Source organism: Hibiscus syriacus, unplaced genomic scaffold, assembly GCF_006381635.1.
Source record: "Hibiscus syriacus cultivar Baekdansim isolate YM2019G1 unplaced genomic scaffold, ASM638163v2 tig00110057_pilon, whole genome shotgun sequence".
NCBI classification, from domain to species: Eukaryota; Viridiplantae; Streptophyta; class Magnoliopsida; order Malvales; family Malvaceae; genus Hibiscus; species Hibiscus syriacus.
This window is the reverse complement of record NW_024062581.1, coordinates 46,314-60,708: the sequence shown is the minus strand read 5'-3', so window position 1 is coordinate 60,708 and position 14,395 is coordinate 46,314. Positions and strand designations below refer to the sequence as shown.

Below are 14,395 nucleotides of genomic sequence, written 5' to 3'. Positions count from 1 at the left end.
AAAAATACATGCAAAAGAAAAAGACTAAAAATAAGTTAGAAAAAAGAAACAAAACCCAAAAACAAAGAATAAAGGGACAAAATATTCATCTTTTCGGTATGGTGGTTTCCAACGAATCGAGTGTTGTTTTCAGTGATCCCAACAATGAATAAACTCCTGTTGGTGAGAGTAACGCTATAATTTTATTTTGTTATGATTTAATAGCAGAGGAAGCATATCAGAAATAAAGAAGACGAATAATTATAGGCCGATTCGTGAACATCGAGACGTTTTTATGAAACATACGTCAAATTCAAAATTACAAGACTTGAAAAGGATTGAAGAAGTTTGGAGTTCGACCACAATCGATCAAGGCGGTCGGTATGAAAAAACAATGATGATTTTAGTGATTTTAGAATTTGAGAGATAAGAGGATTTGTGGGAAGAGAGAGTGAAGAAGGATAAATGAAGAATTAAAAGAATACCAGAATATTTTATCTCAGGTTGATTCGAATATATATTTTATCTTAAATTCGATTATGGTCTAAACTCGACTATCACTCTCCCAAAACTCACACCACCTCGATCCAAAACTAATTTTTGGAGAAAAATCCGATCCTAGCTATAATAGGATCATAAATTGTTTGGATAATGGTGTGAGAAAAAAATTGCTTATATATAAGTATAGTATAAATAATTTTCTGAACTAGGGTCTTTGTTATCGTATTTGATAGGAGTCGCTAAGATTGTATTTCGACTTTTGAAAGTAGACAATATTACACGACAATTTTCTTATATAGCTGACATAGAAAAACATAATCCTAACAATTTTAAGAACTTATCGTGTAGTTATTCAAATAAAACTACCGATTTACCATTTTTTCCTGATGGGACAAATGAAAAATTCACAAACAAATGGCTAGAATCTAGAAAATATATGCAAAGTAAATGGCCAAGGACGTCACTGTTATTCCCATCATATTTCATTCTTGCCCGAAATAAATAACCTATAAAAGGGAAAACCATTTTCTTTCGGGGGTGTTTGGTTCAAGGATTGTGTGATTCTTGGGAATCTCACATTCCTATGTTTGGTTGGCCAGAAATCTTATTCCCGGTAATGTTTATTACCAATAGTAGATTTTTTGGATATATTACCGGGAATGTCATTACCTTCCTTCCCTTAGGTATTGTAACATTACCGACATTTTGGACTAAAATGCCCTTAAATTTTTATTTTTTTTCAAAAATATCCTTCTTCTATCATTGAATAATAAAAATTCAACGAAGGTTAAATTACAAATTTATCCTTAAATTATTTTAGATTTACAAAAAAAATTCTATAATTAAAATTTTATATGAAGTTCAGGGATTAAAAAAATTTACCCTTTCATTAAACCTTTTTATATTTTAATTTTGTAAAAATATTTGTATAAATATTATGAATTTAATTTTTTAAAGAAAATATATAAATATTTTACAATTTGTAATATTATACAAATATATAATAAGGACAATTTGGTCAAATATACATTCCAATAATCTTTTATTTCTTTAACCAAACACGGTAATCTTATATTCCTGCTAAAACAACCAAACACAAAATACAACATTCCCAGTAATCCTATTCTCTGGTAATCTTTTATTCCCACTGATAATCTTACATTCCGTGAACCAAATACACCCTCACATTTATAGGAAATATAAAGCGAGATCACTGAGAGACAAAACTAAAATCCATCACCACCATGATTTTTAGAACCGGACCGGTTAGCGAACCGGCCATGCTACCGGTTTACTGGTTCAACCAGTCGAACCGGTCCGACCGATCAGAAGAACCGGATGACGTCATAATTATTTAAAAAATTAAATAAAAATACAAAAAATATTTAATAAAAAATAATTTTTTATATCACAAGTCATATTCAAAGCAAGTCATAACATATATAAGTTAAAAACCATAAAATCAAGTGAAACTAAATGATTCAAATTAACTACAACATAATATTTAAGGTAAAACATATTAAATAATAAATATAATTATATAACTATAATTAAAAAATAAATTTGGGGTTAAAAAAATTATAACAAAATTATATAACTATAATTATATAACTATTCTTTCACTTCAATCAAGCTCGAATTTTAGGCTTCAATCGAGCTTCTAATTTTTTTTTGAGTTCAAGCCTTTTTGAGTTCAAGTTTCAATATTATATTTCGAGTTTGAGTTGAACTTGATAATTTTTAGCTTGTGAGTTTGAGTTGAGTTGAGCTTACTTTTAAAGTTTTCAAGTTCGAGTCGAGCTCAGCAATACTCGAGTTCGACTTGGCTCGTTTAACAAACGACGTTGTTTGGTTTAATTTTAAAAATAAAAAAAACAAAAATCCCGGTTTTTTCCTTTTTTTCCGGTTTTCAGCCAGTCCGGTTCAAACGGTTCAATGGTTCTGGCCGATTCACTAATAACGATTTAACCGATTTAAATTGAATCGAACTAAACAACGATTCCCGATTGAACCGACCGATCCGGTCCGATTTTCAAAACAGAGTATTCACCACCCATCCCTCTTTATCATTTGCTCTCTATTGTTATATATTTATATATTGAGCTCTTTATCTTAATATCTTTCACCGACTTGTCATTGCTCTTTGTATTAGTCTTTGAGGCTAGAGAAGAGAAACAAAGACTAACAAAAAGCTTATTCTTTATGTACCCTTTTGCTCTTGTTTCTCCGAAGTTTTCTGGGTGTTAATTTTAGCAAGGGTTTGGTTGTGTTTAGAAAAAAGAAGAAGAGAGAGCTTAGTTTAACTGGAGTTTAAGCTTAGGTTTCTTTTCTCAAGGGGACTGCAGACATTTAATGTGGTTCGAGGAAATGAGTTTTGGATGTGAAGTTTAGTCTTTTAATGAAAATGGGTGAACAAGGGATGGGTTTAACGTTAAAGCAAACACTAAAGAATCTTTGTTGCAGTAATGGGTGGTCTTATGGTGTTTTTTGGCGCTTTGATCACAGAAATTCCATGTAAAGCTTTTTTGTTTTCTTTTTTTTTCTTTTTTTGGTTTGTTTGTTCTTGCAATATTCGCTTGATATTTGTTTTGTTCTTTCTTTTTTTCACCATGTTTTAGTTGCTAAAGCATGCATGAATGTTTCAATTCAGAGAACAAGTTTTTTTTCTTGAAAATTTTCTAAGTGGAAGAGTTTCAAAATTGGTGATTTTCCTATTAAAATTCTCTCTTTTCACCTTTCTAATGATAGATTTTCACTCTTGGAATTTTAACAGGTTAACAATGGAAGCTACCTACTATGAACAGCAAATTGGTCCATTAGTTGACAATATACTTCTAAAATTCCACATCCTTGGTGAAGGGTAATCATTTTCTCTCCAGTATTTGTGTTTCCCTGTTGTAAATCCAGTAACTGCAGTGAAAAAACAGTGCAAAATTATGGAAAATTGTTTTCTGTGCTCCACTTAATTTTGAAACAACAAGAGTAAATTTGGAGTTATCACAAGATCTCTAGGCCAATCTTTTTGTTTCCTCAACTCTAGAATAATTGACCAAGCCGCTTTAACGGGAAAACATCAATTGATTTTCTCAGACTCCACTGGAAATGAAAATATATTTCAGGTACATTTTCCATATTAATAATATATTCATTATTATTTCATTTTATATGAATGTTTGATATATTGTCTCTTGAATCTGGGAAATATGCTACTCAAAGAGGTATAATATTGTCTTTTTACAGGATGAATCCGAGTTAGAAGACCAATTTTCATTAGGGATCAAGGTACCTTTCAATTTAATCTGTTTTATCTAAGAATCTTTGTGTACAATCTGCATTTATTTACAATCAAACATGATCTGCAGACAATTGCAGTAATCTCTGTTGGAAGACGTGGAGTCGTTCAGTTTGGATCCACACAGAAGGTTAGTACATGTCAAAATGATTGATACTTTCATCCTATGAAAATTTGTTTAACTAAAGCACAACATCCGATTAGGAGTGGCTGGAGCCATATGTTGAATTGTGAGATCTTAAACCAGTCATTCCTCTTTAATCTTTATAGTATTTAATTATTTGAATTTGTTTACATGATTAGTGTTTTCAACATTTAGATCTCTTCTTAAGAAAAGCATAATTAATCGATAAATTAATGTGCAAGTGGACTTGCTGAGGAATGTTAAATTTTCTTTAGCTGCTCTTGCAGATTTTCGAGAAGCTTGAAATTTTGGCTGAAATGGAGAAATTGTTTTATGACATGGGAAGTTTTCATGAGCTTACGCCTTTGGAAACTGAAACTTGCAATTTTGATGGATTGTTTGCTTCCCTCACGTCAGGTGGCTGCTCTAAAGAGCCAACAGGATGGTCATGTTCCATACAAAATCTAAACAATTCCTCCTGCTTCGTGCATGAGATTCAAGATCAGAATATGAACTTTGATAAGAATTCTGGTATTAACTGCTTGACGGCCAATACCCTTGCACTAGTGCCTGGAATGGTGAAGGTTCAATTTTGACTTCATATGAGACATCACATCCATCTGAAAGGGGTGTGTGGGATCCTTCCATTGTACTACCTAAAAAGGAAAATGACCTTGAGCTTGGTGGAAATACAGAACAAAATTTACAGGGTGATTCGGCATTTACATCATTTTGTTGCACAGGAGAATCGGTTGATGCGGGATTACATACTATAGACAGCTTTGGCGAAACAAAACAGATACAGCATTCTTTTGCTGCCAACGCTGGACTTCTGGATTGTGTATTTAGCCTGCAGGGAAGCACAGAGGAGGTTAACCTAGCTGACTTTACAACAGACCTTTCCGGCTCCTTTACAATGGATGATTTCTCTCGATGGTTTTGTCCTTCACCCCAGCAACAGAGTCATGGAGCAGTAGCTACAATGACTAGTGATCCTTCATGTTCGGTATGGTTATCTCTGTGCCATCCATTCATATAGGTGGTGATGCAGTTATCGACATTCCAGTTCGAAAGACAGCTAATTCATCACAAAGCTCCATCACTGATGCATTCATATCTAATATAGAGAAATCTTCAATTGTTCATGATAATGGAAAAGATCTGTTCAGTGGCATTGGAATGGGTTTTGGATTTCGAAAAGCTGGGGAGCCCTCAGAAGATATCATTATGCCTTTGCTGCATGATGATAACAAGGCTGTTACTTCTGTAATTTCATCATCGACTTCAGAATTAGATGTTCATTCCATGACCGGCAAGGAAAAAGGGTTATTCTCTGAACATGGCCTCGAAGAGCTTCTAGGTGTTGTTAGTAATTCTTCTTATGTTACCAAATCTAGTGTTGAAGATCAATTTCCACTATTAAAAGAAGGAAAATTGAAAGTTGTTCGTCTAATTTTCATCAAGGTCGGCCTGAAGGTCTTTCTTTCTCTGATGGGAGCATGAATCTGGTGCAATATTCACATACCTTGGACAAGAGTGATAATACTATTTTCAACGAAGAGATTCACCTAAAATCACATGTAGGTTTATGGATTGATGATAGTTATAGTATAAATGCTGTTTGTGCCACATCAAAGAAGCCCACCAGAAAAAGAGCTAAACCGGGTGAAAGTACTCGACCAAGACCGAAAGACCGTCAGCTGATCCAAGATCGTATCAGAGAGCTCAGAGGGATTATCCTCATAGTGGAAAGGTACTAATGACGAGTCTTTGCTTTAATCGAGTATATATTGAGATAAATTGTGCTTTCTCTTGTTAAAATGAAGCATCTATTTCATTGAAAAACCAGCTTACATTATTTTCATGATGCAGCAGTTGAGCATTGATCATTTATTGGAGCGGACCATGAAATACATGCTTTTCTTGCAAGGTGTGACAAAATATGAAGACAAGATTAAACAAGCTGATGAACCAATGGTAACAATTTTGTTTAACTCAATGAAAATATGATACTGAAGAAGGTCAGAATTTGGTGATTGCAGTTCACTAATGCATTAACAACTTGCTTGAACTTCAGCTTATTGGTCAGGGGAATGGAAAGCTTCACAATACAGTCAGTGGGGGTGCTACATGGGCATTTGAAGTTGGGGCTCAGAGTATCCCTATTGTAGTTAAGGACCTAAATCCACCTGGCCAAATTCTTATAGAGGTATGAAAGGGAACTTAACTTTTTTCCTTTTATTGTAAAAGGCTAAAAGCCAAATTATGTCTCCTCAAAGGGTTTGCTGAGCCTTTTGCCATTTATTTGATACAGATGCTCTGTGATGATCAAGGGTTCTTTCTTGAGATAGCTGAAGTCATTAGGGGTTTTCCATTGAATATCTTGAAGGGAGTGATGGAGCTCCAAGAAGATAAGATATGGGCACGATTCATCGTTGAGGTAAATGCCAAAGTTAAGATATGAAGGCTATGTACTGAGAAATCTAAAATATGATTTCAAGGAACTGATACTAAAATGAATATGACAGGCGGAGAAGCAAGTCGAAAGGACAGGTATAATCTGGTCTCTTCTCCCGCTTCTGCAGCAAAAGGAGAGCAATGGGATTGATTCTGCAACTCAGCAGAGTGGCAACATGGATAGCGGAGTTTCCCTATTAAATAGCTACCGGCAACCTTTGTTGTCGCCTACTGTCGGCATCGGTGAGACACTTCAATAATTAGAGCACACATTTAAGGGTCCCAGTCGTACCTTGAGCATTCACATCTAAAGGACTTGCAGCAGTTGGTGTTGTGGAAATCGAAGAGTCAAAACTGAAGATAGAGGAGGTTCTTCATTCCAGCTTCAACTGCCTTAGACAGAAGAGTAACAGTTGATGAAAAAATGGTTGTTGGCTGATGATTTTAGCGATAAAGATATGAGGGAGAAAGATGGATTTTGGAGATGTTCATTACCATCTGTTTTTTTTTTTTTTTTTGATTGAGAGGTTTTATACTCTTAAGCATAGGGTTATTATGATTGCTCATAGGTTGACAGATTTGATTGATGTTACCGACGATCAATTGATTTTAATTCTGACATATTATATGACATCTTTCAAGGGTCATATCAAAAGATGGAAATTTTCCAAGAGATGTAGAGGCCTTGCATTGGGAGATGTCATATTCTCCTAGGGTTTTAATTATGAAGTGGTTCTCTAGAGGTACTAATATGCAGAGCGGGGTTAATCTTGCGGAGAAGATTTAGAAAGGGGTATAGTAAATCTAATCAAACGGATTTATCGTTGTTTTTGCTTAACCATGCAGATCTGAATTGTAAATTATGGCGAAACCAGAGACTAATGTATATTGTGCAAGTTAAGACTTCAGCCAGAGTTAGTTGCAAACGTGAATAACAAAGCAATTCAGCAGGACTGCTGTTTCAAATCATTCACAATTTTATTAACAAAATGAATAACCGTCAAGGAATATAACAATAATGCACAGGGCAGAACAATGCATACAAATATGTTTCAAATGGAAAGAAGAAAAACATAGGAAGGCCTCCATATACTAGGTATATGATCAGGAGAATCATCCAAGAAGACGAACACGGATCATACTACCAATTCTCTTTGACAATTTTTGAATTCTCAAGAATGAATTTCCCTTGTGTTTCTGAGTTTCCATGCTTTTACGTGTTTATAATCTGATTACAGTTCTCAAATCAATTCTTTGATTATCAACTGTGAAGTTATGCGTGGGAATTTGGTAGGTTTTTCACTTTTTCCGATTAAAAGACGGACAAATACGTCGGAGGCTTCTAGCCATTGTTCATCTGATTGACATGGGTTGTGGGACTCTGTCGCAAATTACCAAACTATCATTTTTTTTCTCTTTTCAATTTTTATCATTTATTATGGTAAATTATATATTTAGTCACCCAATTATTTTCATGATTCTCTTTAGTAGTACAATTATTTTTCTTTCAAAATTATAATATTATGTTTTAGTTCCGTTTAGTCACACATCGTTCAAAAATTAACAATGATATTAATGTGTCATTGTAAGATAATATCACATCATAATTGAAAATTTACCACGTGAATAATTCTGTTAGTTTTTTAACGATGGATGATCAAGACAAAACCAAATCATAAAATTAAAAATAATTTTAAAAAATAGATGTGTGACTAAATCAAAACATTAAGTAGTTGTTCTCATCTCATACACATCATGTTCTTTCTGTCTTCTTGTTTTGTATCTTCATTTTAAAACTTTAGATAAAGTATTTTCTCTCATAATGAACATAAGGGGTGTGTAAAAATTTGATCTGTCGATCTGATCCAAAAATTTAGACATGAGATATTTTTTATTTTTGGATATCCGAAAGAAAAAAATGGATGATCAAATCGAATATGGATCGATAAAAATGGATAATCAAATCGATTAAGTTTTAAGTTTGGATTATCTAAAAATTCAATAAAGATTGGGCCTTTAGAGTTTAGACACACTCTAACCCAATAAGTGAGTAATCACTAAGTCTCTAGCCTAATATATATATTAACGAAGAAAAGTTTGATTTTTAAAAAAGAAATTCAAATTCTAAGAATTTTTAGGGTGGTCATGTGTCCACCTTAACATGAATGTATGCATCGGCCGCTGGGTCCAGCTCGACAATGAAAGAAAAGCTATTCATGGTTTGGTACTCAAACGCTGGCTCAGATAATGATATTTCGATAGGTAGATTTACCCCAAATAAGTGTTCATTAGTTCCAACTTGGATCCACCACTAAGTGTATGTCGGGACAAGAAAAGATTCCTGTTTCTGATTGAATCTCGGAATCAGATATTCTTTTAGACAAACAGATATACAGATTTTGTTTGCTGCTATTTCTGCTGAAAAACGCTATAATCATTAAGTTAGAATCCATCTGTTTTCTGGTCTTTGCTGAAGTCGACAAGGACCATAACGAAGCCATGGAAGAATCCAGGGATGAGATAAAAGCTCCTTTAAGTGAGTCTTGTCTCTCTTTTTTTCAATGTGTAAAAGAAATAAAAGTTGATGTGTTTGATCTTGTTTTGAAGCATTTTCCTTTGGTGTGCGTGTTTCTACACAGTATCCAAGGATGAAGATGTTAACAATCCATGGTCTTCTTCAAAATCTGAAGCAGAAATCAAAGAAGAAGAAGAAGAAGAAGAAGAAGAAGAAGAAGAAGAAGAAGAAGAAGAAGAAGGAGAAGAGAATTCACCGGTCAGACAAGTGGCCTTAACCGTACCAACCACAGATGAGCCTCATCTACCAGTCCTGACGTTTCGAATGTGGGTGTTAGGCACCATTTCATGTGTTGTCTTATCGTTCTTAACCAGTTCTTCTGGTACCGCACTGAACCCCTGACAATCACGGCCATCTCGGCACAGATAGCCGTAGTTCCACTCGGCCAATTGATGGCTGCCAAGATCACAGACCGTGTTTTCTTCAAAGGAACTGGATGGGAATTCAGCTTGAATCCAGGGCCTTTCAATGTCAAAGAACACGTGCTTATTACTATCTTTGCAAACTCGGGTGCTGGCAGCGTTTACGCCATCCATGTTGTGACGGTTGTTAAGGTGTTTTACAAGCAGCACATTACTTTCTTTGTCTCCTTGATTGTCGTCTTAACGACTCAGGTGAGTTTTTTGTTTTTAGATTTCAGTGGTTTGGGTTGATTTGGATTTACAGCAGTTTTGGTGTGTTAGGTGCTGGGGTTCGGATGGGCTGGTATATTCAGGAGGTACCTAGTGGAACCGGCGGCCATGTGGTGGCCTGCAAATCTTGTTCAAGTTTCTCTCTTTAGGTAATTCTCTGTATTGGTTGGTGATTTGATGTTCTTCTTTGCGTGTGAGCCGCTATTCAGCTTGAGTGTTCCGCCGGGAAACCTCAGCTGGACTTTTAACTCTTTTGAAGAGCTGTCATTTGCCTTAAATGGGGACCTATACCTCCCTCACGTCACATCTGAGTTGTGCATTGAAAACACGCCGCCCAACTAGCAGCATCTGCTAAAGGCCGATAATACACAGTAAGGAGTGCTCATTATTCTGTTAAAACCAAATTAACCAATTCAACCGAAATTTTGATCGGTTAATCCATTGGTTAATTTTGGATTTGGTTTAACGGTTAATGATTTTTTTAATTTCAATTTCGGTTAATTCGATTCGAAATCGATTAATTAATCGATTTAACCGAAATTATTAAATATTTAATATTATATAATTTAACTTTAAGGGTGTTTGAATTCGGTTTTAATCAAATTATCATGCCGAATTAATCAAATAAACAAAAAAATATAAAATATATAATATACATTATTTATATGTAATTTTATAAATTTCAGTTAATTTGGTTAACCTATCAATTAACCGAATTTAGTTTGGTTCGGTTAATTTTTTTTGAAAAAATTTAGTTCGGTTAACGGTTAAAAAGAAAAAAACTGGTTAATAAAATTTGGATAATTTGATTCGATTTGAATTACCCATTTGAACCCCACACATAGTGTCAAAATTGAGGGAAATTGTGATTTTAGTTTTTGATTTTTTGGATAAACTACGTATTTAGTACATAAACAATCAATTTTAGTCCGTTTTAATATCTAAACTTTTAATTTTTTCAAAATCATATTTAATGTTTAGTTTTCATTTCATTTTAGTACATTGTTAAAAACTCAATGTGTTAGGTACTAAACTATCAGTTTTGGTCAGTTTTGGTACCTAAACTTTCAATCTTTTCAAAACTTAATATTAAATTTTGAACGGGTACTAAAATGAAACAAAAAAATGAAGTTTTTAACAGTAGGGTACTAAAATGAAACAAAAATTAAACTTTAGGTATGATTTTAAAAAAAAATTAAAAGTTTAGTTACTAAAACAAACCAAAATTGTTAGTTTAGGTATTAAACATGTAATTTACCCTTATTTTTTATAGATGTTTTAAATTATGATTAAAATAATTTGTGTTAGACAAAAAACCTTAGTTAATTCATATTCAATATATATTTTTGAAGTGATATTTTTATATTTGTTTAATTACATGTTACATACCACATAACCACCTTAGAGGATATAATATGTCACAACACCGTCTTAAATGACGTGATATATGTTATTCATCACATTAAATAATGTATCACATGTCACATCATCACTTCTAATGACATAATACATATTACATCATTTTAAGTGACCTAGCATATGTCATACCATCTTAGATAACATGAAACATGTTACGCCATCACATTGGGTAATATGACACATGTCATGTTATCGTAGTAGGTGTTGTGATACATGTTATGTCACTACCTTCAATGAAATGGTGCATGTCATATTATCATCTTGGGTCATGTGACACATGTTATGTCATCATATTGAGTGACGTAACATATGTTATGTCATCATCTTGAGTGGTTGGTTGTCCCTTTTTTCCCATATGTATGGGGTAAGGGGGAGGTAAGATAGTAGGCTGCCCCCAACACCAGGTTGAGAGCAGCTTCCGTAGGAGACCTCCAAATTATGAAATGCCCTCCGTGGGACTTGATCCCACGACCTCAAGGTTTAGAACCTTGTGCTCTACCAAATTATGTCATCATCTTGAGTGATATGTCATATAACACGCCAATAATTAAGAGCATTTAGAAATATCATGTCAATAAAATGCGTTGATTGTTAACCAATTAACGATTTACATTCAATATGGACCATTTTGACTAAAAGTTAAAATACTCCCCAAAAAAACAAGGACTAAAGTGGCTATTTGGGGTTAATTTTAGTACTATGCCAAGATATAATAGCATAGCTTGAAAAACACTATTAGCTCTTACTTGACTCACAAAAGATATTTGAGCCATTTAAAACACTTGTTCAAACATCAACCGCTACATTTTATCATGACAGGGCTCTTCACGAGAAAGAAGAGAGGAGCAAGGGTGGGGTGACAAGAACCCAATTCTTCCTAATTGCCTTCATTTGCAGTTTTGCATACTATGTCTTCCCCGGCTACCTCTTTCAAATGCTAACTTCCCTCTCTTGGATATGCTGGATATTCCCCAAATCTGTGCTTGCCCAACAACTCGGTTCTGGCCTTTACGGTCTAGGAATCGGTGCTATTGGTTTGGACTGGTCTACCATCTCCTCTTATCTTGGTAGCCCACTTGCAAGCCCATGGTTTGCCACTGCAAATGTTGCTGCTGGTTTTATCTTCGTCATGTATGTTTTGACTCCCATCTCCTACTGGCTTAATCTCTACTCAGCCCAAACCTTCCCTATTTTCTCCGATGCTCTCTTCACTTCCACAGGCCAAGAATACAACATCACATCTATCATCGATTCTGGTTTTCACCTCGATGTCGCTGCGTATGACCGACAAGGACCTCTTTACCTTAGCACCTTTTTGCAATGACTTATGGTGTTGGTTTCGCTTCACTCACTGCTATCATTGTTCATGTTGCTCTATTCCATGGAAGGTAAATCAATTTTATAATCTGTTGATTTGCCACCAAATGCCAATTAGGCTTGCTCATGGTTATGTTTGCTGCAAAAAATACAGAGAAATATGGGAGCAAAGCAAAGCTAGTTTCCAGGAGAAAAAGATGGACATACACACCAGACTCATGAGCAAGTACAAGCAAGTCCCCGAGTGGTGGTTTGTGTGCATCCTTTTGGTAAACATTGCAGCCACTGTGTTCGCCTGCGAGTATTACAACGACCAACTTCAGCTTCCATGGTGGGGAGTTCTATTAGCATGTGGCATTGCCATTGTATTCACACTTCCCATCGGCATTATTACCGCCATTACAAACCAGGTATTCCATCATTTCGTATTCTGCTAGAATCACACAACATATATAACTTCGCATCACTCATAAATTTATGCTGCAGACACCAGGTTTGAACATCATCACCGAATATATAATCGGGTATATATATCCGGGATATCCGGTAGCTAATATGTGCTTCAAGGTGTATGGATATATAAGCATGAAACAGGCTATTGCCTTCCTGCAAGACTTCAAGCTTGGTCACTATATGAAAATTCCACCTAGAACAATGTTCATGGCACAGGTCTCGTCAAAAGTTCATTTTTTCCCTTCTTAAGAATTTTTTTCACACTATCTTAACAGTTCCTCCCTCTCTGTCTTAGATCATTGGAACCCTCATTGCTTGCTTTGTGTACCTCGGAACTGCCTGGTGGCTGATGGAGACCATTCCTGACATTTGCAGCACAACCGCCTCCAATAGCGTGTGGACATGTCCAGGTGATACCGTGTTTTACGATGCTTCTGTCATATGGGGCTTAGTAGCACCCCGCAGAATTTTCGGGGACTTGGGAGTTTATGAGGCTGTCAATTGGTTCTTCCTTGCAGGAGCAATAGCTCCTGTTCTTGTCTGGATGGCCTCCAAGGCCTTCCCTAGTCAAGAATGGATCAAGCTCATTAACATGCCAGTCCTGATAGCTGCAACAGGCAATATGCCACCAGCTACAGCAGTTAACTATACTACCTGGATCGTTGTTGGCTTCCTCTCCGGCTTTGTTGTGTATAGGTATCGACCGGACTTATGGCAACGATACAATTATGTTCTTTCCGGGGCACTGGATGCTGGCCTTGCTTTTATGGCCGTGCTGCTATATTTGTGCTTGGGATTAGAAAATATTAGTTTACAATGGTGGGGAAACGATCTGGATGGATGCCCACTGGCTAGCTGTCCAACAGCAGAAGGTATTAAGGTTGAAGGCTGCCCACTCTTCACCTAGGACTGTACAATGTATTGCTCTTTAAATCACGGAGATGTATACATAGGGTAAGTGGGAAACTACAGATGAATACGTCCGTATATATATCGGTTTTGAGAAGGAATTAAATTTAAACTGTCAAGTGCATCTGTACAAGAAATCCAAGTGAAGATTTAAGCATATTGTTCTATACTTGGCGTGAAGTAGAACTGGACGCAAATAGTAATAAAAAAATGCTTTTATTTTTACATTTAGGATGCTCAAATTTGATAGCCGTTTAGCTGTTAAATCTTCCGTGGAATTGAGGGATCAAACAAGTTACTGAAAGTTAGATTCGAGTTGTTTCACGCTTATGATATCAAATGTAAGGTGGAGAAAATGAAAGCTCCAAATGACAATATCAACGAACTCTGTGTTGGTAGTGTCGCAGAGAATTCCCACATCGGGTAGGATCATCTGGAGTAGTCTTATTTGATTCATGTATATTTCTTTTATTAAAATCTACATTTTATTATTTCTAGTTGTGGCAAAACATTTAATATAATTTATGATAATTAAAACAATATTTACGACAACAAATTATTTTATAATTGTTATTGAATCTTTTACCTCTGCTTTGAAGGTCTTTTAAGTGAGAGACTATGAAGGGATTGATTTAGAGACAGATTTTCATTTGACATGCCCGACCATTACCGTACTTGTAGAATAACATTTAATAGCAATCAGCAGAACTGATAATAATAGTAAAAATGAAGGGTTA

At 35.2% G+C, this 14,395-nt stretch overlaps 1 protein-coding gene and 1 pseudogene across 1 annotated transcript; both read left to right on the top strand.

Moving 5' to 3' along the window:
• Positions 1-1,151: 1,151 nt before the first annotated feature.
• On the top strand, positions 1,152-6,931 carry LOC120214298 (annotated as a pseudogene).
• A 1,720-nt stretch (positions 6,932-8,651) lies between these two features.
• LOC120214297 (oligopeptide transporter 7-like) lies at positions 8,652-13,883 on the top strand. The gene is given in 10 exon segments (XM_039212225.1): positions 8,652-8,889; positions 8,993-9,232; positions 9,235-9,542; positions 9,612-9,709; positions 11,799-12,289; positions 12,292-12,367; positions 12,451-12,706; positions 12,783-12,965; positions 13,045-13,667; positions 13,703-13,883. Coding segments are annotated over 9 exon segments (2,301 nt in total). The 5' UTR covers positions 8,652-8,852; the 3' UTR covers positions 13,657-13,667; positions 13,703-13,883.
• The last annotated feature ends 512 nt before the right edge of the window (positions 13,884-14,395 follow it).